The sequence below is a fragment of the Diaphorina citri genome, unplaced genomic scaffold (assembly GCF_000475195.1).
Source record: "Diaphorina citri unplaced genomic scaffold, Diaci psyllid genome assembly version 1.1 scaffold1007, whole genome shotgun sequence".
NCBI lineage: Eukaryota > Metazoa > Arthropoda > Insecta > Hemiptera > Psyllidae > Diaphorina > Diaphorina citri.
The window spans coordinates 57032-83217 of record NW_007378438.1 but is presented as its reverse complement, the minus strand read 5'-3'; the positions used below and the strand labels follow the sequence as shown (position 1 = coordinate 83217).

The following is a 26186-nucleotide window of genomic DNA, read 5'->3' as shown; positions in this document are numbered from 1 at the left end:
CATGAAACCAGAACCATTTGTTCTTAAACCTGCCTTGCTTTAAATGAGTACCTTCCACAAGTACTCACATACATCTATGTAGGAATGTTCTTCCTAATAATTACCCTACTCATTTAACAGTCCATTGAAGTCAAAACAAGTCAGAAATGAAAAGAATAGAAATGTCTCATTAAAAAATATAAATTTTCAGATTTAATTTATTGTTCTATTTTATTTATAAACGCATATTACAAAATGGTAGGTACAAAATATACAGAGAGCTATGTAAAAATAAATAAACTTAAAAAATAGTTACTTTACAAGTATTTTTTTCTCATAAAAATATCGAAATGTTTTACAATGGATGGAATTAGTTATCTAATATTGCAACAAAGAAAGAAAAAGAGGAAAAATATGTAAAAAAAGGATGGATTTAAAATTAAACAAAATAGTCAACATTGGACGGAATTTAAACATTGTAAATGTAGATTTGGAACGAAAAAAAGGCAAGCGATCTGTTTCTTTTAGATTTTCAAGATGGCAAGCAATTTTTACTTTGACATGGCAAGACAGTACACATAAATTTATTAAACAAAGGAAACTCCACACAATGAAATAAACTCTGGTCCATTTTTAAAGAAATTTGTAAAAAGCCTAACTCAAGGAAACCTAGTTTTCGGTTCACTAAAGAAAAATTGAAATTTCAGGTTTGGTTATTTCCATTTAAGCTTGGCTACAACCTTGGGTTTTTATCAAAGGAGGTAAAGGTTTTATTTATAAACGCATATTACAAAATGGTAGGTACAAAATATACAGAGAGCTATGTAAAAATAAATAAACTTAAAAAATAGTTACTTAACAAGTATTTTGTCTTATGTAAATATCGAAATGTTTTACAATGGATGGAATTAGTTATCTAATATTGCAACAAGGAAAGAAAAAGAGGAAAAATATGTAAAAAAGAAAAAGAGAAGGATGGATTTAAAATTAAACAAAATAGTTAACATTGGACGGAATTTAAACATTGTAAATGTAGATTTGGAACGAAAAAAAGGCAAGCAATTTGTTTCTTTTAGATTTTCAAGATGGCAAGCAATTTTTACTTTAACATGGCAAGACAGTAGGTACACATAAATTTATTAAACAAAGGAAACTCCACACAATGAAATAAACTCTGGTCCATTTTAAAAGAAATTTGGAAAAAGCCTAACTCAAGGGAACCTAGTTTTCGGTTCACTAAAAATTGAAATTTCATGTTTGGTTATTTCCATTTAAGCTTGGCTACAACCTTGGGTTTTTATCAAAGGAGGTAAAGGAATTTCCATAAGAGGAAATAAATCGTGACTCAGTCTCAAATATAATCGGAGGGAACATTGTGCAGTGTTTCATTGATAACACTCAACTGTGACTTGGTAGCATTGCGTGTAGGTAGACAGTACACATAAATTTATTAAACAAAGGAAACTCCACACAATGAAATAAACTCTGGTCCATTTTTAGAGAAATTTGGAAAAAGCCAAGGGAACTCAAGGGAAGTCAAGGGAACCTAGTTTTCGGTTCACTAAAAATTGAAATTTCAGGTTTGGTTGTTTCCATTTAAGCTTGGCTTCAACCTTGGGTTTTTATCAAAGGAGGTAAAGGCATTTCCATAAGAGGAAATAAATCGTGACTCAGTCTCAAATATAATCGGAGGGAACATTGTGCAGTGTCTCATTGATAACACTCAACTGTGACTTGGTAGCATTGCGTGTAGGCGCGGGGGGCAGGGGGTCCCCTATACACTCATACTGCCTCGTGTTCGTAGACTCCGAGAAATCGGAATAATACGCACTACTGGGTGCACTAGACGTATGTTCTATATCACATTGTAGAAACCCTGTGTTCTGATAGGCCGGGGTACTCGTGCTATGAGGCACCCCGTCTAATTCTGTGTACACGGCCTCTTCTATCTGATAGACAGGGTCGTCTCCGTCGCCATAAACAGGGTGTTGATAGCTCTCATCCACCGTGTAGTGGTTGGACGATTTCTTGAGTGACGTCATGTTAAACTCGTGACGTGGTTGGTTGGATTTACCGCACGGGTGAAACACAAAGCAGAGATCTGATAGGCCGGGGTACTCGTGCTATGAGGCACCCCGTCTAATTCTGTGTACACGGCCTCTTCTATCTGATAGACAGGGTCGTCTCCATCCCCATAAACAGGGTGTTGATAGCTCTCATCCACCGTGTAATGGTTGGACGATTTCTTGAGTGACGTCATGTTAAACTCGTGACGTGATTGGTTGGATTTACCGCACGGGTGAAACACAAAGCAGAGGAATGGTTGGACGATTTCTTGAGTGACGTCATGTTAAACTCGTGACGTGATTGGTTGGATTTACCGCACGGGTGAAACACAAAGCAGAGATTGTTGGAGGAAGAGGTACGACTCAGGGTGGATTCTGTGTCGTGGTTGTTGGCCTTGTGACTATTGTTGTTGAGGGTTTTGTTCTCGTTGTTCAGTCTTGACGTGGGTGAGGAATGGCGGGCCTTGCCGTGACGTCTCCGCCTGCCGAGGCAGAAGAAATTCCCTGTGAACACAACGCGAGGGAACTCATTAGTGACGGTGGCAGAATACTTGAACACTGGATGTATATTGAAGCATAATGACTTTGAGCATGATTATCGCTGGGGAGAGTAAGGAGAGTTAAAATAGAAAGTGTGAACGTGTCTCGTGAAATATAATATGTTTAATCTACATAATATATATCACCCTGGTGTACAATACACTCAGAGCCGATAAATCATAGCATAAAGTCACTAGGACGCCAGGTCCTGAGTTCTAGGGGCAAAAGGCTCCATTCTTGTCTCAATTCATGAAACCTTGCTAAATGTTTCTCGGTTTGGACTTTAGCCTTAAGTACGAGTATTACATATATAGAAAAAAAAGTGGGTGCTGGGAAATTGCAATCCAACCATAGAATCGTTTTGCCCTAATAATCTTTTATCTGCTCCTTTCTTCGGTATAGGTACTACCTACTCACATGCGCAAACAATAAACTTGGTATATATCTCGAATTTTCTCGGCTGCAAGGGGGGGGGGATTCGAATCTATATTCCTATAAGCTTAATTTATCCTTTGGGGGCAGTTGCCCCTACAGTTAAGGAGTTACGGGTTCGACTCGGCGAATTCAAGAAATAATACCGTTTTTGAAAAGGCCTCGAACCCGTAACTTTTCAACTGTTAGTCCAATAGTGTTAGAAGTTGGACCATTCGGTTCGGCATTAAAAATCACATAGGATTGACTATTTACATGTTTATTTGTCAATAGTCCTGTTATCTACATTAAAACGAGTTAACCAGTGCTCAAAAGTCGAATCGCCGAGTCTACAGCAACACCTGTTATTTTGAAATTCAATGCAACAAGAAAAGCAGTGCTAAAAAAAAGATAAGTTCGAAGTGGCCATAGTTTCGGAACCGATTTTACTAGTTTTTTTATATAGAACTATGGCCTCCCCCTAGCTTTGGACAGATAAATGTACATGCGAATAGTCAATCTTATGTATTTTTTCACGAGGAATCTGATGGTTTAAATTATAGATCTAATAGACCAACAGTTAAGGAGTTACAGGTTCGATTCTTTCCTTTGTCAATAAATTTAATGAAATATCTTAAATTATTGATAAATTCGCATGTGGACAGTCTATCTTACGCGATTTTTCACGCTGAATCGAATGGTGCAACTTCTAGCACTATCCGATTTACAGTTGAAAAGTTACGGGTTCGATATTCTCCGTGTCATCGAATTTCATTCTTCTTTGTGAACTATTGATAAATAAGCATGTGAACAGTCAATCCTCTGTGATTTCTTAACGCCGAACCAAATGGAACTTCTAACAGTATTCGACTTGCAGTTGAAAAGTTACGGGTTCAATACTTCCCTGTGTGAAGGGATTTTACTAGTTTTTTTTATATATAAATAGGTAGGCATGTAAATAGTCACTTCTATGTGATTTTTTTTTTTTATGAGGAACTTGATGGAGAAAGTTCGAGATGTAGGTAGGTATACGACTCAAATTTAAGAATTCAAAGTGTTAAAGTGTCACTTACTACTCCTATGAGATCCTGAGCCTGAGGAAGACGAGGCTCCCTCACGTCTACAATGAAGCTTTGTGTTTTTTTTTTTTTTTTTTTTTTTTTTTATGAGGAACTTGATGGAGAAAGTTCGAGATGTAGGTATGCGACTCAAATTTGAGAATTTAAAGTGTAAAAGTGTCACTTACTACTCCTATGAGATCCTGAGCCTGAGGAAGACGAGGCTCCCTCACGTCGACAATGAAGCAGAGTTACCATGACTACTGCCCCGATCACAGCTGAGATGATAGATACTATGACTAAAGTTATCGTCCATGATAGACCGTGACCCCGCACTGAAATCAGAAAAACAAAAACAGTTTTTAAAGTTTTACTATGACTAAAGTTATCGTCCATGATAGACCGTGACCCCGCACTGAAATCAGAAAAACAAAAACAGTTTTTAAAGTTTTTTTTTTTCAAATGTAGCGTCACTGTATAATAAAATTGCTGAGGTTTTTAGTGACGGGGTTTTATTCGCCATTCGGTGACAAGCTAGCCGCCTCCTCACATCAAACTGAGCACCCAGCCTGAGTGGGGCTTTGAGCGTGGTTGGTATCCGAGCCAACTACGCTCAACGTCCCTTGAATTCAGTGATCCACTGATTTTGCAAGGAGACTTGCTACTGTTGTCATGATATCCAATAATTTAAGAAGATCTACTGAAGTTAGGATAGCCAAGGATTTGAGAAAATTAAGAACAAGGATTTCAGATAGGTACGTTATGTACATAGGTACTTGGGTCAAATTCTCATTTCTCAATAAGTTCTTCACCTAGGCACTGATCTAAATACAGTTCATACTCGTCATTCTAACTGCAAGGAAAACACTTGAACTCTTTCTTAAGTCACGATGTAACGCGAACACTGAAGCACTTGTGTAGCACTTACCTACTAGTTAGGACTTCAGGGTCTTCATGGACCACGAGGATGCGAGGATCCTTGAGTAAATTTTATAGAAGAAGTTACCTATATTTTTTTTTTTTTCAAATGTAGCGTCACTGTATAATAAAATTGCTGAGGTTTTTAGTGACGGGGTTTTATTCGCCATTCGGTGACAAGCTAGCCGCCTCCTCACATCAAACTGAGCACCCAGCCTGAGTGGGGCTTTGAGCGTGGTTGGTATCCGAGCCAACCACGCTCAACGTCCCTTGAATTCAGTGATCCATTGGGAACTGATTTTGCAAGGAGACTTGCGACTGTTGTCATGATATCCAATAATTTAAGAAGATCTACTGAAGTCAGGATAGCCAAGGATTTGAGAAAATTAAGAACAAGGATTTCAGATAGGTACGTTAAACGTTATGTACATAGATACTTGGGTCAAATTCTCATTTCTCAATAAGTTCTTCACCTAGGCACTGATCTAAATACAGTTCATACTCGTCATTCTAACTGCAAGGAAAACACTTGAACTCTTTCTTAAGTCACGATGCAACACTTAAGCACTTGTGTAGCACTTACTTCAGGTTCTTCATAGACCACGAGGGTCCTTGGGTAAATTTTATCCTAGAAGTTATATTAGGAGATTAAATTTCAGCCCATCTGGGTAGGGGTTTACTAAGACCAGCCACTCACGATCAGGTAGACCTGACAGGTACATCTGATCAGGTCCGGCTGTCAGGTCTACCTGATAGTATGAGTGCTCATCAGGTATACCTGACAAGAGAACCTGATAGTGAGTGGCTGGCCTGAGTTGGAACGTGCGATTCAGTTTAGTCCTGGGGCAAGGCCACCAGATTATTGTCCCCTCTAAGAAAAAGACCAATTTTTACGTAATTTAGATCATTTTTTCTTTCTTTTTTTTTTTTTGCTCTCTTCTCGTGATCATGATTAAATTCCAACAGCCTCTCAGCTATAGGAGAGGTTCGAATTCCATGCATTTCTAGAAAAATATTGACACCCCAAGCTTATCTACTATATGTAGCACTCTTTACCGTCACGTTCCCAGTTAAAAAGGATAAGGCAACGACAACTTTTCTCCTAATGTGACCAGCTTACTGGACTGTCAACACTATAACAAGGGGTTAATCCATGAGCAATGCCAGGGACCCATCAGGTAGTAGTAGATAGAGAACATCAAGTTCTTCATCAGGGATTCTCAAATTACGACGCCCCCAAAGTATTTTTTCTCCTACGACCCGTCCTATTAAAAAGAAAGCCTCCTTCCGGCCTCTAGTCGGGTTTTACTAAGCCCAGCCACTCACTATCAGGTAGACCTGACAGGTACGTATGATCAGGTCCGGCTGTCAGGTCTACATGATAGTGAGTGTGCTCATCAGGTATCAGGTAGACCTGACATTCGGACCTATTCAGCCGTACCTGTCAGGTCTACCTGCTGATAGTATGTGTGTATGTGTGTCCATCAGATAGATCTGACAGGCGGACCTGATAGTGAGTGGCTGACCCAAGTTGGAACGCGCGATTCTGTTTAATCCTAGGGCAAGGACATCAGATTATTGTCCCCTCTCAGAAGAACAATTTTAACGTAATTTAGATACTCTCTCCTCGTGATCATGATTCAATTAATTCCAACAGTCTCTCAGCAGGAGAGGAGAGGTTCAAATTCCATGCATTTCTAGAAAAATATTGACAATTTTATTGACACCCCAAGCTTATCCACTCTTTACCGTCACGTTCCCAGTTAAAAAGGATAAGGCAACGACAACGACAACTTTTCTCCTAATGTGACCAGCTTACTGCACTGTCAACACTATAACAAGGTGTTAATCCATGAGCAATGCCAGGGACCCAGGTAGTAGTAGATAGAGAACATCAAGTTCTTCATCAGAGATTCTCAAATTACGACGCCCCCAAAGTATTTTTTCTCCTACGACCCGTCCTATTAAAAAGAAAGCCTCCTTCCGGCGAATACGTTGTAGGAACGTCGCGTGACGCCCGCCCGTTTGTGGTCGTCCCTTAAGGTGTTAGGTACTTCGGATGATTTTTTTTTTCCCGTTCCCGTTGGTATTTTTCCTGCCTGGTAATCCCGCCTGGTAATCAGGAGGGCGTGGGTTCGATCCCAGCCGAGGTATGGAATTTTATCCTCATTTATTTGAGAATTTGACCACATAATAATGGAGCTCTAAGGGTTAGGTGGTAGAGAACGCCTAAGGCGTTAACCTCGCCTAGTGGTTGCCTTCCACTCAAGAGTCTATTATTATTATTAAAGAATTTTTAAAGTTAAAGTAATACAGTATTACAAAACCCCCACAAATTTATTATTACGACCGTATTTTTTATTATTTTCTACAAGTTCGACCATGCCTCAGGATGAACTAGCGGAATTCCGCAGCGAAGCGACGGAATTCGACTAGTTATTCATAGAATAAGTAGTGAGTGTATTTTATTTTGCAGGTATTATATTCAGTTTCCTGACTAAAGGCTTGTATCGGTCTCTACCTAAACCTCTCAATATAACTCTATATCATACCTTGGTTGTCACATTGCTGTCTTCTGTTCTGGTGAGGTAAGTGAATGAACATAATTGTATTGAGGACCTTAGCCAGGATTTTGTCTAGGGGGTGGGCAAGAGTCCAAACAGTGATGTACCGGGGGGTGCGTTCCAAATTTTCGGAGTCTGGCCTACAAAAGCAGGGGGCCGGGCCCCTATAAATACGGCCTTGTAATTTTATCTGCTCCACTTAGACACTTATGTGTATTGTTGTATGTTTCCTCTCATCATTCATAAATAATAGACAGTAGGTTACATGATTGGCTTTCATACTAATATTTCAACGGGTTAATTTCGTGTTCTCGTGTTGACCGAGCACCTAAATGGAAAGTATTGTGTCTCTTATCGCCCATCTGATGAGGGACATACTACGGGATGGGCATGCTACGATACAGACCACTCGCGTCTAATGTAGCGTCTAACATCGGTGAAACACTCATCTTCCAAAAGTTCTAAACACATAAAAACGAAAAAAAAAAATCAATACCTATTGAATCTCTTCTTCTGTTGTTTTGTCCCTCAGCTTCTATCTGTTCTCCCCTCTCACCTATGGAATGACGGAGGCTTCTAGTAGTGAACCCAACAGTACGCTACATATGTTGAAATGGTTGGATACTTGGGAGTTCTAAATACCGTGTATCATCTGTTAGTCAGTACTTTAGCTGGAGGACCCCAGGGAGCAGACCAGTGTCTTGCTGTGTGACTATAAATAGGGATCAGAGCAGCCAAACCTTAACCAGATAATCAGCCTGGCTAGCTGGAAGTTACAAAGGGTTTATCATGCTTCAAAGGAAAAGCACATGGTCCCGGGGTTGTTTTAAAAATTTACCTTGTTTTTTTTTTTTTTTTTTTTTTTTGTGTACTGCTTGTTGCATTGAATTTCTAAATTACAGGCGTTGCTTTAGACTCAGCAATTCGACTTTTTGAGCACTGGTTAACTCGTTTTATTATTAAAGCTACAGCAGTCCGCATTCCGCTTGGAAGTGTTATTAAGTCATTAGTGTAATGATAACACACATTTCTAGATGAGTGTTTTTTATCTATAGCAACATTGCTGCGGACAGGTATGAGATTTTAATTGGTTTCGTAACGCAATAACTTTGGTTTTGAGATACCTACCTACGGAATCATGGATCACTATTGAGCAAGTGTCGTGCATTGTTGCCATCTGTGCAGGTAACTGACTTGGCATCTCTACTGGCTATTTCGGGGTGCTTTCACCCTCTTGAGGACAATTGAGCTGGTTAAAATTATAGCTAAAAAAAGGCAAGGCAATACAGCTTTTTGATATTTACACCAAGATAGTTGAAAGGATTGTCTCTCACATGCCAAAGGGGCAAAGATAGGTATTGTAGTTAGAGGGGCCGGGACTCGGGAGTGTATTTTCCGTTTTCAATGGTACTGCTGAGAGTAAGTAGTACCTACATTAGCGCATTGTTTAAAAATTAAATCCAAAGGTGATAATTTTGCCAACAGGCTCAACACTCATACAATAAACTCATTATATACTATTTTACTATACCTACAAGGAACCTATGTGTCTACTGCGTTACACCCACCTTTTTTTTAAAAAGGTAATATTTTTTCGATAAACAGTAAACTTTCAAACACATTCAAAAAGTTCTCAGAAAGAGCAGTCGAGTTTACAACAAAAAGTTGACAATTTAGTTTGCTGAAACTCCTCAAGTAGCACCGCGGATACCGCGAACAAACCGCGGATACCGCGAACAAACCGCGAATACCGCGAACAATCCGCGAATACCGCGAGCAAACCGCGAATAGGTGACTTATGATTATCACAGAAGAATCGATGAGGACCTTCCACTTATGAAAATGAAGGGGAAATGAGTAAATTAACTCCAAACTTCGCGGATACCGCGAACAAACCGCGGATACCGCGAACAAACCGCGAATACCGCGAACAATCCGCGAATACCGCGAACAAATCGCGGATACCGCGAACAAACCGCAAATACCGCGAACAAACCGCGGATACCGCGAACAATCCGCGAATACCGCGAACAACCGCAGATCAAAATGTAGGAGAATCCTCCCCTCAACCCCCTACATTTCCCCTGACCCCCTACATGGTTTTTGGTTTCTTCAGACCTAGATTTTCGTCAGACCTCATTCTCTCTTCTGCTTTCAGACTGAAATGTTGAAGAATACCTACTTATTTTTGAGATTGTACCTCTGTATCGCTTTTGCATTACTTTAAGGCACATTCTTTTACATCCATGCCTATCTAAGAACGGAAACCCTCATTCTCTCTTCTGCTTTCAGACTGAAATGTTGAAGAATACCTACTTATTTTTGAGATTGTACCTCTGTATCGCTTTTGCATTACTCTAAGGCACATTCTTTTACATCCATGTCTATCTAAGAACGGAAACGGCTGAAACTCCTCAAGTAGCCTTATTAGCTAAAGTTTGCCATAGAGAGGTTCATTTCGCTCCAGAATTAGTCATGGTTTTGGCTCGATAAAGAAAATGGGCAAACTAGATAAATATAAAATGATCGTAAAGTACATTATGTCATAGTGGATTATCGCTGGGGAGAGTAAGGAGAGTTAAAATAGAAAGTGTGAACGTGTCTCGTGAAATATAATATGTTTAATCTACATATTTTCGCCCTGGCCGGGATTTGAACCCAGGGTTGAGAGTCCAGTGTTTTAGATCTAGAGCACTCGGCGACAGAGCTGGGCAAAGAATATCTTACCACTAGTTTTCCGTTGACTACTGGAGGTAAGCATCATCGAGAGCCATATTTTCGATAAAAGTTACACTACCTATACCTACTATTCTGTCAATTTTGTGGCAGTCTTTCTCGTATACCCAGTGTTTTAGATCTAGAGCACTCGGCGACAGAGCTGGGCAAAGAATACCTTACCACTAGTTTTCCGTTGACCACTGGAGGTAAGCATAATCGAGAGCCATATTTTCGATAAAAGTTACACTACCTATACCTACCTACTATTCTGTCAATTTTGTGGCAATCTTTCTCGTATACCTCTACTCAGGTTCGTTGATTCCTACAAAATGGCGAAAGGTTGCTAAAACAGGATTTGATCTCCAAGTTGAATTACAAGCTTCCTGTCCTTCCAAGTGCCAGATTATTTTTCAACAGGAGGCTGGTAGTGTTATTTATGTCTACTCTAGTTGTCTAGAATGTCTATGTGTCCATATTAAATGCACCCAGGTTTTATTATTTTTTAGAGCACTAATTTATTTTTCAAAACTGGTTAAAGGAATTAGTGTAAAAGAGATCTCAGCTTCAGGCTTGACAGAATATGACAAGAGGGCTAGAAAATCGTTTGCACAAGTGCAATAACTTCGAAGGAAGAATAAATCAAGTTAGGAAAAACTGTTAGAGTTGGTTGAAGATTTTTGTGGTAGACGAATAGGTTTAAAACTTCCCTGAAATTTTGCAATGGTATAATTAAAGCGGAAACCCTGTAGTTTGAACCTTTTAGGAGATTTTAATTTGAGATTTAAATCCAGAACACGAAGTTAGAACTCAATCAATTGCCTGGGTTTTAATCAATACACCCTTCGATTAGAGGTGTTTTGAGACACTTTTAATCCTACCACTATCCATTAGGTTGAAATTTTAATTGCACTTTGGACAACACTAGAATGATTAAGTCACTAATTCTTCTTTTCCTTTTCGCGTGTTCAGACGGGGTCGGCATTTTTCGCCAGCCTCTCAATCAGCCCTGGGATGATTGCTTTGGGCTGACATTTGATTTTGGCTACAAAAAATTTACGAGTGGATGCCCTTCGCACTCAACCTTTGCTATTTCTTTAGCAAGGGAAATTTCAGGCGGATCATTTGGCTACAAAAAATTTACGAGTGGATGCCCTTCGCACTCAACCTTTGCTATTTCTTTAGCAAGGGAAATTTCAGGCGGTTATCAGCATTATTTTCTACTCATCCCCAATAAGTATACCTAAAACTCACAACACTTTAGCTAGTAATTCTCTAAGTAGGTATGTACATGAAAACACAATCTATGCGTATGTACCTATCTACCTCTACATAAAAACTTCAAGTATATAAAATAGAGAAGAAGTTATCAGCATTATTTTCTACTCATCCCCAATAAGTATACCTAAAACTCACAACACTTTAGCTAGTAATTCTCTAAGTAGGTATGTACACGAAAACACAATCTATGCGTATGTACCTATCTACCTCTACATAAAAACTTCAAGTATATAAAATAGAGAAGTAAAAAAAAGGAGAGAAAAAATTGAGACATTAGGCAGACGTGCCGACGTATAATTTAGTACCAACTTCATCACGCCTTCTCCAGTCATTAATATAACCCTTGCCCGGGTCCGAACCAAGGTACTCTGGGGTATTGTAGAGACATGGTCCATCAATTAGATACCGTCAGATGTTAGAAAAGTGTTAGGTAGCCAATCCGAGAAGATAACGCATAATGTCATCCCGTGTACAGGGTGTTGTGACGTGCACAATTTCTTCGACATATGTAGAAGTTTTCACTTTAACAAAATTTACAATTTGATGATATAGAACTTCAGGATCATTAACCAGCACCTGAGAATATCTAGCGGATGAGTTGTAAAATGTATGGAACTCGCTCTAAGGCCGTGCGAAGGTGTTCACCAAAGGTGTCACTGTCACGAATGACGTAACGTAGAAGTGCATCTTTCAACCATTGTATGGTTGCAAAAGACTCGAGATTTCTAGACATTTCAAATAGATAACTGTTAGAATAGTGTTAGGTAGCCAATCCGAGAAGATAACGCATAATGTCATCCCGTGTACAGGGTGTTGTGACGTGCACAATTTCTTCTACATATGTAGAAGTTTTCTTCGACTTTAACAAAATTTACAATTTGAGGATATAGAACTTCAGGATCATTAACCAGCACCTGAGAATATCTAGCGGATGAGTTGTAAAATGTATGGAACTCGCCCTAAGGCCGTGCGAAGGTGTTCACCAAAGGTGTCACTGTCACGATTGACGTAAGGTAGAAGTGCATCTTTCAACCATTGTATGGTTGCAAAAGACTCGAGATCTTTACAATTTGAGGATATAGAACTTCAGGATCATTAACCAGCACCTGAGAATATCTAGCGGATGAGTTGTAAAATGTATGGAACTCGCTTTAAAGCCGTGCGAAGGTGTTCACCAAAGGTGTCACTGTCACGAATGACGTAACGTAGAAGTGAATCTTTCAACCATTGTATGGTTGCAAAAGACTCGAGATTTCTAGACATTTCAAATAGATAACCGAACTCAAGACTCCCAAGAGTCACTCCCTTTTATTAGGTCGCTCAAAAGTACTACGAACGGAGCAGACGAGACGATTAAAACAAGATTTACCTCATGTGATTAATAAAAACCCAATACTTGTACATGTTCGCGGATTTCGCGATTATGTTCGCGGATTTCGCGATTATGTTCGCGGATTTGGCGATTTTGTTCGCGGACTTGGCGATTATGGTCGCGGATTTGGCGATTTTGTTCGCGGATTTTGCGATATATGTTCGCGGATTTGGCAATTATGTTCGCGGATTCGCGTCCCGAATCGACATTTTGGATATTTGGCAAGCCTACCTATGAACGTTGTGAACAAGTCTATCTCAAGCTATTTAATAACCCAATAGGTACTTGTACATGAGTGATTGCTTCCAAGGGTTAACACCATAAAAAACGGAATCAATATTAAATGCATCTCCCAGGTTAATGACTAATGTATCAATAAATAATGCCACCAGTCCAAAAACATCACCCGAGAGTCCAAAGTAGCGGTTGATGCTTTCAGCAGTGGTCTGATAAGGATAAGGCGAATTATTATAATGTTATTAGTATACCCGTGGAATAAGTAGAGGTACCTTCCTATTTTTTATTTTTTTTTTACTTTTTCAGATTAGGTTTACTATACTTTTGCATGATGTTAATATTGACTGAAAAGACAGAACCTTTAATAAGTATAATGGAACTACCTATGAACGTTGTGAACAAGTCTATCTCAAGTTATTTAATAGGTATTGAATAGGCAATTCTTATAATATTTTGACATGATGCCCCTTGAGCATAACACAAACAATACACTCCAAGTATTTCCATTCTTCTCTCAAGGTAGAAATATGCAAGAGTGCAAGCTGTACAGAGCAAGATAGTGAGGTGTCCAATGCAAATGTGACAGAGACTTTGCAGAAAATTGACAGGCAATTTGCTCTACACAATTTAATAGCGAAAAGCCTTTGTCCTGTCTTCCTTATTGAAACTCTGGTAGCTCAGCCTATAAAAGATGTAGATGTACTGCTTAATGGATGGATAATGGATGTAGGTATGTAGCTCTTCTTTTCTTGATATAGGTAGGTAGCAGTTTTTGTAGTGACTACTTAACTAGTGACTAGTGACATTGGAGTAATGACATGTGCTGACTTGGGTTGACATTTATATAGGAATCTAATAATTATGTAGGGATGTAGGTATGTAGCTCTTCTTTTCTTGATATAGGTAGGTAGCAGTTTTTGTAGTGACTACTTGACTAGTGACATTGGAGTAATGACATGTGCTGACTTGTGTTGACATTTATATAGGAATCTAATAATTATGGATGTAGGTATGTAGCTCTTCTTTTCTTGATATAGGTAGGTAGCAGTTTTTGTAGTGACTACTTGACTAGTGACATTGGAGTAATGAGATGTGCTGACTTGGGTTGACATTTATATAGGAATCTAATAATTATGTACCTCCTTTCAAATGTGAGTCTCTTTTGACACAAGTCTGGAAAACACTTTGAAATCTTTAGATGATCTCTGAGAGCTCTTAAATTGAGATTCTAAATAGTTCAGTGTGTGAACAACTGAGGAAACTTCCCAGTTATTAGAAGTCTAGTATTCACAACAGCAAACGCGTAACGAACGATTTTCTGCAAAACAGTGCGTTTACCACTTATAAAATCCCTCATTTGACACAAGTCTGGAAAACACTTTGAAATCTTTAGATGATCTCTGAGAGCTCTTAAATTGAGATTCTAAATAGTTCAGTGTGCGAACAACTGAGGAAACTTCCCAGTCATTAGAAGTCTAGTATTCACAACCGCAAACGCGTAACGAACGATTTTCTGCAAAACAGTGCGTTGACCACTTATAAAATCCTGGGGAGTGAATTTGTTAAAAACCACTCAGTGCCTAACGGATCCTATATGTGACTACTTAGGCACCGAGAGTGAGTAATTCTAAAATACTCAAACCTAGCCAATGACAAAACGCAAGCAGAATCCACCAGCACTTGGATATTATCATATGATAAGATACATCTAAGCTTCTAAACTCTCTAGCCATCCACTCTCAGGTGCACTGATCAGGTCCGCCTGTCAGGTCTACCTGATACCTCATGAGTACGCACACTATCATTTAGATCTACTTTGAGTAACCCTAAAGCTTTCATCTGTGCATGCTGCATGAGCCACTGTCATGTACAACATGGGTTTATGTCAGAGCTAACGCTTGGTAAATTAACAGCCACCAGTAGGACAAAAGGTTTTGGTACCCTTTTTGTTTGTTAATCTGAAACGTCATGTCCAGATCCCCCTATTATCGAACGTTGGTAGTTTAAGGTCTATTGTGTGGATGTCAGTTTTCTAGTTTCCTTGATGTATACTTAATAGATTGTCCAAAGTCCTGGACCAGGAGCTGTTGAGGTCCACCTGATAGTGAGTGGCAGGCCTTAGGCCTGACTGTTGGTGGAGACTGCCTGGAAACTACTGGTCGAGTTTTTTAATTGTACTTAGTTTCCTACCTTTATTTTCTACCAGTATTTCTTTTTGATGTGTCTAGGTATTAACTTTATGTGTATTAACTCAGCTATGTATGTCCCTGCATCCTCAACCCTCTCAAGCCGAATGCATAATTATTTCCTTACAGTATATGTATTCCCAATTACACCATAGGTAAGAAAAATTCTGCAATCTATGCTATAAACAAAGAAACAAATCTCACACACAGCTTATTCCACAATTAGTGAACACAATATCTCGCTCCATTGTCAATAGAACATGCAAACTGTCCAAGAATATAAGGAAGCACAGTGCATGGTCTGCCCACACTCCCTGGTAAACACTGATCCAAGATATTATGCTAGGCACAATTACACACCTAAAACTGATACCAACAAAACATAGTGGCAACACAAAAGTAGAAAACCTACTTAATGTCAAAGCAGAGATTTATAAACGGCTGCTTAGCTCGTACTGAACTCATACAGAATCATGTTCATACAGAATATCTATAGTCGGTGGCCTAACGTCAAAAAAGCTGCATTTCGTCAGGAACGCACCAAGTTTGGCATGGACCTTCATTTGGACCATATAAAACTTTTAGGAAGGGGTGACACCGAAAACCATGTATAGTTGTATACGAACAAAATGGCGGCCAAAAAAGGTTTTTTTTTGAGAATATCTCCTTTCCGATAAAAATTTTCTAATAATAATAAATTAGAAAGTTGTTTGTCTTTTTATTTTCTACATTTTATATATTTACACTTTTTCTCTAGGATGTACCGCAATCCCGTAATGGTCGATCCCGTTTTCGGGATATGCTGCTACTATAGGGAAATCCTTGAAAATTGTCCAATATATTGAAATAATATATTGAATTGTATGTTTTCAGGTATGCTGACTTGAAAAAAGTGTTTATTTTGGCGATTTAAGAAGCTATATTACAGATGGACAAGTGGTAAAAAAAAGAGCTGAAAAAAATCTGCGTTTGCCTGAGATCGAACCCATAACTGCGAATATCGCGAACAAACCGCGGATACTGCGCACAAAACGCGAATACCGCGAACAAACCGCGAATACCGCGAACAAACCGCGGATCCCGCGAACAAACCGCGGATCCCGCGAACAAACCGCGGATCCCGCGAACAAACCGCGGATCCCGTGAACAAACCGCGGATACCGTGAACAAACAGCGGATACCGTAAAAAAAAAAAAAAAAAAAAAAAAAAAAATCAGCAGGAGCTTACCTACTACCTACCTACATACCAATAGAAACCTACACTTTCGAGGGTTGATTTAGGAAAATCTCAAGATAAGGTATGGAAATAAACCAACCTATTATATACCTATGTTTTTTTTTCTTCGTAAAAAGAAAATTGAAATCTTGGATAGCATCAATTTGCAAATCGCTTGATTAATTTATTTGATCATAAAGAGATCCCGTAAGTATGATTATGTATAGGGTTACATAGAGTTATGTAGGTATGATATGTACATACTGGTATAACATGAGATATGAGTATTTTTTTTGGTGAGTAAATATATCACATTGTAAAAAAAAAAAATTTTAATTAAAAAAAAAAAAAAAAAAAAAAAAAAAAAAAAAAAAAACTTATACCTCTATTTCGAGCCTGCGGTTTTCACATAACACATCGTGCTTGCGGTTTCCGTTGTAATGTCGACCAGAGCCATTCATCAGCCAACATAATGGCTTTTGTAGCTCATCTTGTGTGAAATAGCCGACCAAGGGATCCAAGAACAGATCACACGGGGGGCTCATGAGGCCCCATTTGCCGGGAGCCTCGGAACTGTTTTCCCTCATAAAAGGAAAAATATGAAATTTGATTCTTCTTTTACTATGTCTTTTTCCACTCAAGCAAGGTAGATCTTTTTTGATCAACTTCTTCCTTGCGCGTCGGTTTTGGGCTTTTGATAGGACTTCCAACTTCTTCTCTCTCTAATCCTGTTTTATTTTGTCAATACACAATACTCGTACATAAGCATAATAAGTATCTCCTTTTAGGTTTTCCTTGGTGCCTAATTTATTTTGCTGAAACTTTCATTATTGTTTGTATAAATTGTTGCAAGGAGGGGAACTGGGCCCCTCCAACAATTGTTCAGTGTTAGCCCCGAGTCCGGTTAAGCTGTGATAGGCCCTGTCTCGGTATTTATACTAACGCCCTGGTTTCGGATGATTGCGTCGATATACGTAGGACAGGTGGATCTAATGTTGTCATATTTCAGCAACAAGACTGGGGCTTAGTTCCCTCTTTCGGGAAAGGTGTAGTCCAGCTTGAACTAAAGCGAAATGAAAAGGAAAAGAACGAGGTAAAAGCATTATCCGCTAAGACAATATTGCCCCTCTTTAATAAGGAATATGTACCTACACGTCTTCTCTCTCTAATCCTGTTTTATTTCGTCCATATTATATTCTCCTTTTAGGTTTTCCTAGGCGCCTAATATTTATTTTGCTGAAACTTTCATTCTTGTTTGTGTAAATTGTTGCAAGGAGGTTAATTGGGCCCCTCTAACAATTGTTTGGTGTCAGCCCCGGGTCCTGTTAAGCTGTGATAGGCCCTGTCTCGGTATTTATACTAAACGCCCTGGTTTCGGATGATTGCGTCGAAAGTATACGTAGGACAGGTGGATCTAATGTTGTCATATTTCAGCAACAAGACTGGGGCTTAGTTCCCTCTATCGGGAATCGGGAAAGGTGTAGTCCAGCTTGAACTAAAGCGAAATAAAAAGGGGAAAGAACGATTTAGGAATATGTACCTAATGTTGTCATATTTCAGCAACAAGACTGGGGCTTAGTTCCCTCTTTCGGGAAAGGTGTAGTCCAGCTTGAACTAAAGCGAAATGATAAGGAAAAGAACGAGGTAAAAGCATTATCCGCTAAGACAATTTTGCCCCTCTTTAATAAGGAATATGTACCTACATATTTTTGTATTAGATATATGAATGGGGGTACATCTCAACAAAAAAATGACAGGATATTAGAAAAGGAAATAAAGAGAGAGTGTAAAAAAAGAAGGTTGGGAGGGTACTTCTATTTTAAGGGTTCCATTTCCAGTCAACTTTCAAAGTTTCAAAATCCCGTCAACTCTTAAAGTTTGACAAAAAACTTTTATCAGCATTATTTTCTACTCATCCCCAATAAGTATACCTAATACTCACAACACTTTAGCTAGTAATTCTCTAAGTAGGTATGTACACGAAAACACAATCTACACGTATGTACCTATCTATCTACACGTATATACCTACCTGTACACAAAAACTTCAAGTATATAAAATAGAGAAGAAGAAAAAAGGAGAGAAAAAATTGAGACATTAGGCAGACGTGCCGACGTATAATTTAGTACCAACTTCATCACGCCTTCTTCAGTCATTAATATAACCCTTGCCCGGGTCCAAACCAAGGTACTCTGGGGTATTGTAGAGACATGGTCCATCAATTAGATACCGTCAGATCTCTTCATAGGGCGCTCGCTCTATGGTATAGTTTTTGTTTGTAGGTATGCTCGTATTGCTCGTTTTAGAGGTACTATAGGTCTAGTAGGTATACCTACTGTTAGGTATTTTTTTAAGAGGTTTGACAGAGGGAAATTTAACTGCTATGGTCTTATCGTCCCGAAATCGAAGAGAGAAGGAAGACAGGATAGGTGAAAGCCAGCTGTTCCGAGAACGAACATTATCCCATCAGGATAAAATCCGCCCCGGGCGGGAATCGAACCCGTGGCCTAGCGCTTACAAGGCAGACGCACTACCAACTAAGCTAACTAGTCTGGCCTGTTAGGTAATTGTCTTGTACATTTTGCTGAACATGAATCGCTTCTCAGAAATCCTACACTTCCTTGCACATAAATTAGGGGGTCGTAATGTAGAGATTTGGCTGAAATGAAATATATACCTAGTCTGCCGAAAATAATATGCGAGATGGTCCAGGAGAGTTTAATACCTAAGTCCTAGGTTATCTAGCCTTTTTTTATTATTTGAAAACTTTTTGCACAGTAGGTAAATATTGAAAATTCGGATTCATTGAATACCGTCAGATCTCTTCATAGGGCGCTAGCTCTATGGTATAGTTTTTTGGTTTGTAGGTATGCTCGTTTTAGAGGTACTATAGGTCTAGTAGGTATACTGTTAGGTATTTGTCTTGTACATTTTGCTGAACATGGATCGCTTCTCAGAAATCCTACACTTCCTTGCACATAAATTAGGGGGTCGTAATGTAGAGATTTGGCTGCAATGAAATATATAACTAGTCTGCCGAAAATAATATGCGAGATGGTCCAGGAGAGTTTAATACCTAAGACCTAGGTTATCTAGCCTTTTTTATTATTTGAAAACTTTTTGCACAGTAGGTAAATATTGAAAATTCGGATTCATTGAGCCAAGGATCAAAATTACCCGAAAGACTGGCCAACCCAAAATGGCCTGAAAGTTTCCCATTTACCTCTCGCAATCAGGATTTAATACACTTGAATCAACAGTGTGTTAATCTGAAACGTGAAACCCTCCAGAGAGTATGAGGATCAAAATTACCCGAAAGACTGGCCAACCCAAAATGGCCTGAAAGTTTCCCGTTTACCTCTCGCAATCAGGATTTAATACACTTGGATCAACAGTGTGTTAATCTGAAACGTGAAACCCTCCAGAGAGTATCGTTTAACAAACAATATCCAATATCACCTCAGAAGGGATACGGAAGGAGCCCACAGATATTGTTTCTGGGCGTCCCCAAGGGGTTTTGAAACCCCTCATTCCTTCCAACACCGTGAGATAAATGCCATGCCTATTTAAACGGACACGGGGGGCGTCCCCAAGGGGTTTTGACCTTCCAACACCGTGAGATAGGTGCCATGCCTATCTTACGGACACGGAAAGCAAAACCAAAAGAAGGCGCTTCTTACAAGCTACATATTACAAAAATCGTCACATGGTAAGCTCCTTCTCAAACACATTTCTTAGCATCAGTGCCATCTTCTTTTAAAGTGGATGTAATCACGACCATGTTCAGTTAGTACGAACAAGAAAGGAATTTCTACATTAAGACATTTCTCCGCGAAGGAAGAAGAAATCCATTATTAATAATAAAATAATAATAATATTCTGTTAGAAAAACCTCTCGCAATCAGGATTTAATACACTTGAATCAACAGTGTGTTAATCTGAAACGTGAAACCCTCCAGAGAGTATGTTTCCGTATGAATATACCCGTACTAGTCGATTTGCCTTATCTGTTTAGAAGCACCGAAGATAAGTTGAGGACCTGAGAATTTCTCGATCTTGATGGAAAATAAGCTGTTAGGAGGTTCGGAGTGTGTGAACAAGTGTACATGGTTTTAACAATATTAATATCGTAAACATACATCAGTGGAGGAAGGGAGGGTATCTTTTAAGATTAGTGAGGTTGTGGATTAGGTTTTGTCAGTGGCGTGTCTTAGGATAGGAAGCAGGATTAGGACAAACAGGACAAGAGACAAACATTGTCACAGAGGAACATTTTGAAAAGAGAATCTGCTAGTTTCCTTTTTCAAAGGAAAGGTATCGACGTCAAAATACATAATTCGGTTTGTTCACAGAGTTAGTTGAGATTAGAGATTCACAAAAGAAGACATCATATAACTACATATTTCTCGTCTGGAAAATTTTGAAATGAGGTGAGAAATAAACAAACAGGACAAGAGACAAACATTGTCACAGAGGAACATTTTGAAAAGAGAATCTGCTAGTTTCCTTTTTCAAAGGAAAGGTATCGAAGTCAAAATACATAATTCGGTTTGTTCACAGAGTTAATTGAGATTAGAGATTCACAAAAGAAGACATCATATAACCACATATTTCTCGTCTGGAAAATTTTGAAACGAGGTGAGAAATGAGGCGATTATAGTTAATCAAGATTAAAAAGGAGCAGAAAAGATGAGTCCAGAAGCCACCAAAGTCCTTTAAGTCCTCATATACCAAAGTCCTTTAAGTCCATATTTTGTAAATTAGAATCCTAATATAGTAGACCTCTACTTTGCATTTAACTTGAGAGAACCATTTAATCAAGATTAAAAAGGAGCAGAAAAGATGAGTCCAGAAGCCACCAAAGTCCTTTAAGTCCTCATATACCAAAGTCCTTTAAGTCCTCATATTTTGCAAATTAGAATCCTAATAGTAGACCTCTACTTTGCATTTGACTTGAGAGAACCACTGCATGATGTGACTAAACTTTGTCCAATGTCCAATACTTTTACACACATATGTATACCTTCCTACCTAAGAGTTTATTTCAGAGATAACGGAATGGGAAAAATTAATGCAAAAACTTTATGAAAAAAGGCACTTCAGAGGGTGCCATTATGTGGAGACTTTTGATGGAAATAGACAAGATCTGTTTCTGTTTCAGGATTTACTATTGATGTCAGCCACTCTGCAAGGTAATTAGGGGTAGTCGAAGATAAACATCGAAAAGGCAATGCTGCCAGATGCTCTCCGGGTTGCCGGCAGCAAACTCTTTTATGAAACTTTCCATTTGAAAGTATGAAAATAAATTTAATTAATTAAGAAAAATGTCTTTTGAAGATGTATATATGTATTCACCAAAAAAGGCGTTTGTGATAGTGAGCCGATTTCGTTCGAAAGGAGACGAGTCAACTTCCAATTAAGCAGAGATGACTTTACCAAGCGGAATGATAATCCGATAATGCAAAAATAATTATATGACAGAAATACGACTGTATTAGAGGAATTTTATGCCTTCAGTCGAGCCGGTAGTCTTATCTCATTTTGTGTCAATAAGTCCATTTGTGTCGCTACCGGCAAATTTTCTCCTAAGAGGTGTTTATGATAAGATAGGTTGAAGGTATGTGTACTTCTGCCTAATTCATGCTTTGCTGTTCGTTACCTGAGCTTTCCAGACGACTCCGGAGCTTGTTAGGATTTGTTTTAATTTTATTGCTTTCTTTCGAATGCCTATCATTCCTCAAAGTTTTGGTACTACCAAAGTTGTGACATAATAACACAAAGAAATTGCATTTACATTTTTTACAAAACATACACAGATACTCGTACTCATAATATGAGATAGGTACGTTCTTTGAAAAATTGCTCATACTCTTAATTTATTGGTCTTTATTAGGTCGCTCAAAAGTACTACGAACGGAGCAGACGAGACGATTAAAACAAGATTTACCTCATGTGATTAATAAAAACCCAATAGGTGAGAAATGAGGCGATTAGTTAATCAAGATTAAAAAGGAGCAGAAAAGATGAGTCCAGAAGCCACCAAAGTCCTTTAAGTCCTCATATTTTGCAAATTAGAATCCTAATAGTAGGATCTCTACTTTGCAGTTGACTTGAGAGAACCATCTTTTCGGATAAATCCGACTCGAACCCTGATACTCTCTACCTCCGCCTCTGATTGTAATCTGAGCGTGGTGATCCTGCATCATTTCATTTGGACCACTACTAGGTCTACTTTGGTCTCATGGTCGTAATCTACAATCATTAACACTCCATCTTCATCTCCTATTCACGGTTTTGATGTCTGTATTATGCACCGTCTTACAGTGATTCTCAGAGCTCGAGTTGGTGCAGTGGTTAGCACGGTTAGCTAAAAAGGAGAGCGCGGGTTCGATCCCAGCCGAGACATGGAATTTTATTCTAATTTATTTCACAATTCAACCGCGTAAAAATAGAGCTCTAAGGATTAGATGGTAGAGAGCGCCTCCGACATAAGCCTAGTGGTTACCTTCCACTCAAGAGTTCATTATTATTTTTTTATGCGCAGATGTAATTTTTTTCTTTTTCAAAAAAAATCAAAGCCCACTAATTTACATCTTTTCCGAAATTTCTACAGTGACGCTCCGCGCCGGAGAGGAATTTAGATCTCTACCTTGTGGTAGACTGGTAGATTAGCTGATATCAAAGTGCCTATTATTCATGGAGGTACCTAGGAGGTAGTACCTACCGATGATTGTATGAGCAATAGCCAGGTATACGTAGTAGTCAAACAGGAGCATCTGAAGTCAGTAGTGGATAAAATGAAAGAATAAGGACTGTAAGCAGGGACAAGAGGGCATAAGTAGGGAAAGGTTAAGAAATAGGTAAAGAAGTAGAGGAGGAGGGAGAAAGAAGCAAATATTGAAGGAAAAGAGGAGACAAGAGCTAAGGAGAGGGATAAAATATCATGAACTTTTGGCAATACTTCAAGGCACATTTTTTTTACATCCATGCCTATCCAAGAACGAAAAAGTCTGGTTAGAAATGGTTAGAAAAATATCATGAACTTACCATCTATGAGAGTAGCAGGTGGGGGGTCCAGTGCCCAGGAGCACAAATCACAAGTGGTAAGTCCGTCCGTGAGGACCAAACTCTGTTCAGGATCTGTTAGTTTTATTGCATTTCCGTTGTTACCTATGCTCTGAGGTTGTTTCAGTTTCACCACGATAGCTGTGTGGTAGACCTACTTTGAGTAACCCTAAAGCTTTCATCTGTGCATGCTGCATGAGCCACTGTCATGTACAACATGGGTTTATGTCAGAGCTAACGCTCGGTGAATTAATAGCCACCAGTAGGACAAAAGGTTTTGGTACCCCTTTTGTTTGTTAATCTGAAACGTCATGTCCAGATCCCCCTATTATCGAACGCTGGTATATAGTTTAAGGTCTATTGTGTGGATGTCAGTTTTCTAGTTTCCTTGATGTAACCCCTTTTGTTTGTTAATCTGAAACGTCATGTCCAGATCCCCCTATTATCGAACGCTGGTAGTTTAAGGTCTATTGTGTGGATGTCACTTAATAGATTGTCCAAGGTCCTGGACCAGGAGCTGTTGTAGGCTTTTTTAATTGTACTTAGTTTCCTACCTTTATTTTCTACCAGTATTTCTTTTTGATGTGTCTAGGTATTAACTTTATGTGTATTAACTATGTATGTCCCTACATCCTCAACCCTCTTAAGTCGAATGCATATTTCCTTACAGTATATGTATTCCCAATTACTACGTAGGTAAGAAAAATTCTGCAATCTATGCTATAAACAAAGAAACAAATCTCACACACAGCTTATTCCACAATTAGTAAACACAATATCTCGCTCCATTGTCAATACAACATGCAAACTGTCCAAGAATATAAGGAAGCACAGTGCATGGTCTACCCACACTCCCTGGTAAACACTGATCCAAGATAGGTATTATGCTAGGCACAATTACACACCTAAAACTGATACCAACAAAACATACTGGCAACACAAAGTAGAAAACCTACTTAATGTCAAAGCAGAGATTTATAAACGGCTGCTTACACTATCAATAATGTTGTCAATAATCTGTATGTCATTATTCATTGGTCTATCGGAGAAAATAGTGATTTGGATTTCGGTAGATAGGAGAGAAGCTTTAAACCGGGTATTATCAAAACAACGATAGTACTTACATACTATGAAGTATGAAAGTTTGAGAGTACTTATTTTCATATCTATTTTTTCTGTAGGTACCTACAAAAAAAGCGTCGAAAAGTAGATTTCTATTGGCGACAAAATAATAACGTACCCATAAAAGCTCAAAAGGCCCAATGAACATAAGCAACTAACCAACGATTAAATGAATAGTAAAATACGTATATAATTACATATCGATCTTATTTGGTGATTTCAATTCACTGACCTTTATTTTCCGATTCTCCCGAAGATTGCTACGTAACTACAAGGTCGTTGGTTTCCACTGTGTGCAGGCCATTTGACCAAACTTTCTGTGTCCTCCCAATAGGGGGGACGGGGTGGAGGGGGCACGAACGGTTTCCCCCAGAAGAAGAGCTCCTCTTCCTCTTCTGTCCGCCACCTCCAGTCATTTGTGTACCAGTCACCATCCTCTTCAGGACCACCCGGGTCATTCATACCTGTGGGACACAAGAAGAAATAGGTGATTATTAGAAAAGGGTACCTTCATTACGGGAACAATAACACATCAGGGTACCTTCATTACGTTAAGTCCTCTACGAGTATTGGCTAAATTAATTTCGTCGGCTCAAAAAATCCGTTTAGCTAGAGCATCTCAATCTCAATGACAACAATCATGGGAAAATCGTCCTCAATGTACCTATATTGCCTACCGTCTTAAGAAGAATGATAAATATGCTGAACGGCCTTGGGAATTAAATAAAGTAAATCAGTTTGAGAATTTACATCCTTAGCACCCGAAGCAAGGACAAAATATCGATTGAAAACGCAACTATTTCAAAATAATATAGGAAGTGATTGTGAATCAAAGGTTAAAAGTGTTTCATAAAAAAAAGTTTCAAGATGGCAGCAATTATTTCTTAGATAAGTATTATGAGTGACAAAATATCGATTGAAAACGCAACTATTTCAAAATAATATAGGAAGTGATTGTGAATCAAAGGTTAAAAGTGTTTCATAAAAAAAAAAGTTTCAAGATGGCAGCAATTATTTCTTAGATAAGTACCTATGAGCTATAAAATGAGAATTCCAATGAACATTAACGCCAATGTGAACATGACATGGTGTGAATGTCGGCTCTAGTTTCTATAATGGTTCCACCGATATCAGCATCACACCTTTCACGTGCGATGAAACAAAAGGTCGGACCCAGCGCTGACCCCTGAGGAACCCAACTAGACAAGTTCCAATTATGAGAAGGTATGGACCGTCTCTTCAATTCATGCCGGTTTGAGAAGGCAGGAAGACCTATTAATTCCTATTGCTCAATGTACAATAGGTAAGTGCAAAGGAGTGGTTGTGGTAGATTGCAAAATTTGGATCAAAAGCCTACGCAAAGTCTACGGATATCTTGGGAGCACCATTATCCCGTAATTCTATTTTTTGTACTGCTCAATGTACAATAGGTAAGTGCAAAGGAGTGGTTGTGGT

At 38.8% G+C, this 26186-nt stretch overlaps 1 protein-coding gene across 1 annotated transcript; it reads right to left on the bottom strand.

Moving 5' to 3' along the window:
- Window positions 1-753: 753 nt before the first annotated feature.
- LOC103513669 lies at window positions 754-25818 on the bottom strand. Its single transcript, XM_026826807.1, has 7 exons — window positions 25812-25818; window positions 25041-25195; window positions 23592-23667; window positions 4243-4389; window positions 2272-2549; window positions 1526-2102; window positions 754-1200 (listed from the first exon to the last, which is right to left on the bottom strand). The coding sequence occupies exons 1-6, from the start codon at window positions 25816-25818 to the stop codon at window positions 1656-1658; spliced, it is 1110 nt and encodes a 369-aa protein (XP_026682608.1). The 3' UTR covers window positions 754-1200; window positions 1526-1655.
- Between the last annotated feature and the right edge of the window lie 368 nt (window positions 25819-26186).

Coding starts and splice junctions, on each gene's coding strand:
- LOC103513669 (XM_026826807.1), bottom strand. Junction 23,668..25,040: donor GGGAGGACACAGAAAGTTTG/GTCAAATGGCCT, acceptor GAACAGAGTTTG/GTCCTCACGGACGGACTTAC. Junction 2,550..4,242: donor CTCAGGATCTCATAGGAGTA/GTAAGTGACACT, acceptor TTGTGTTCACAG/GGAATTTCTTCTGCCTCGGC.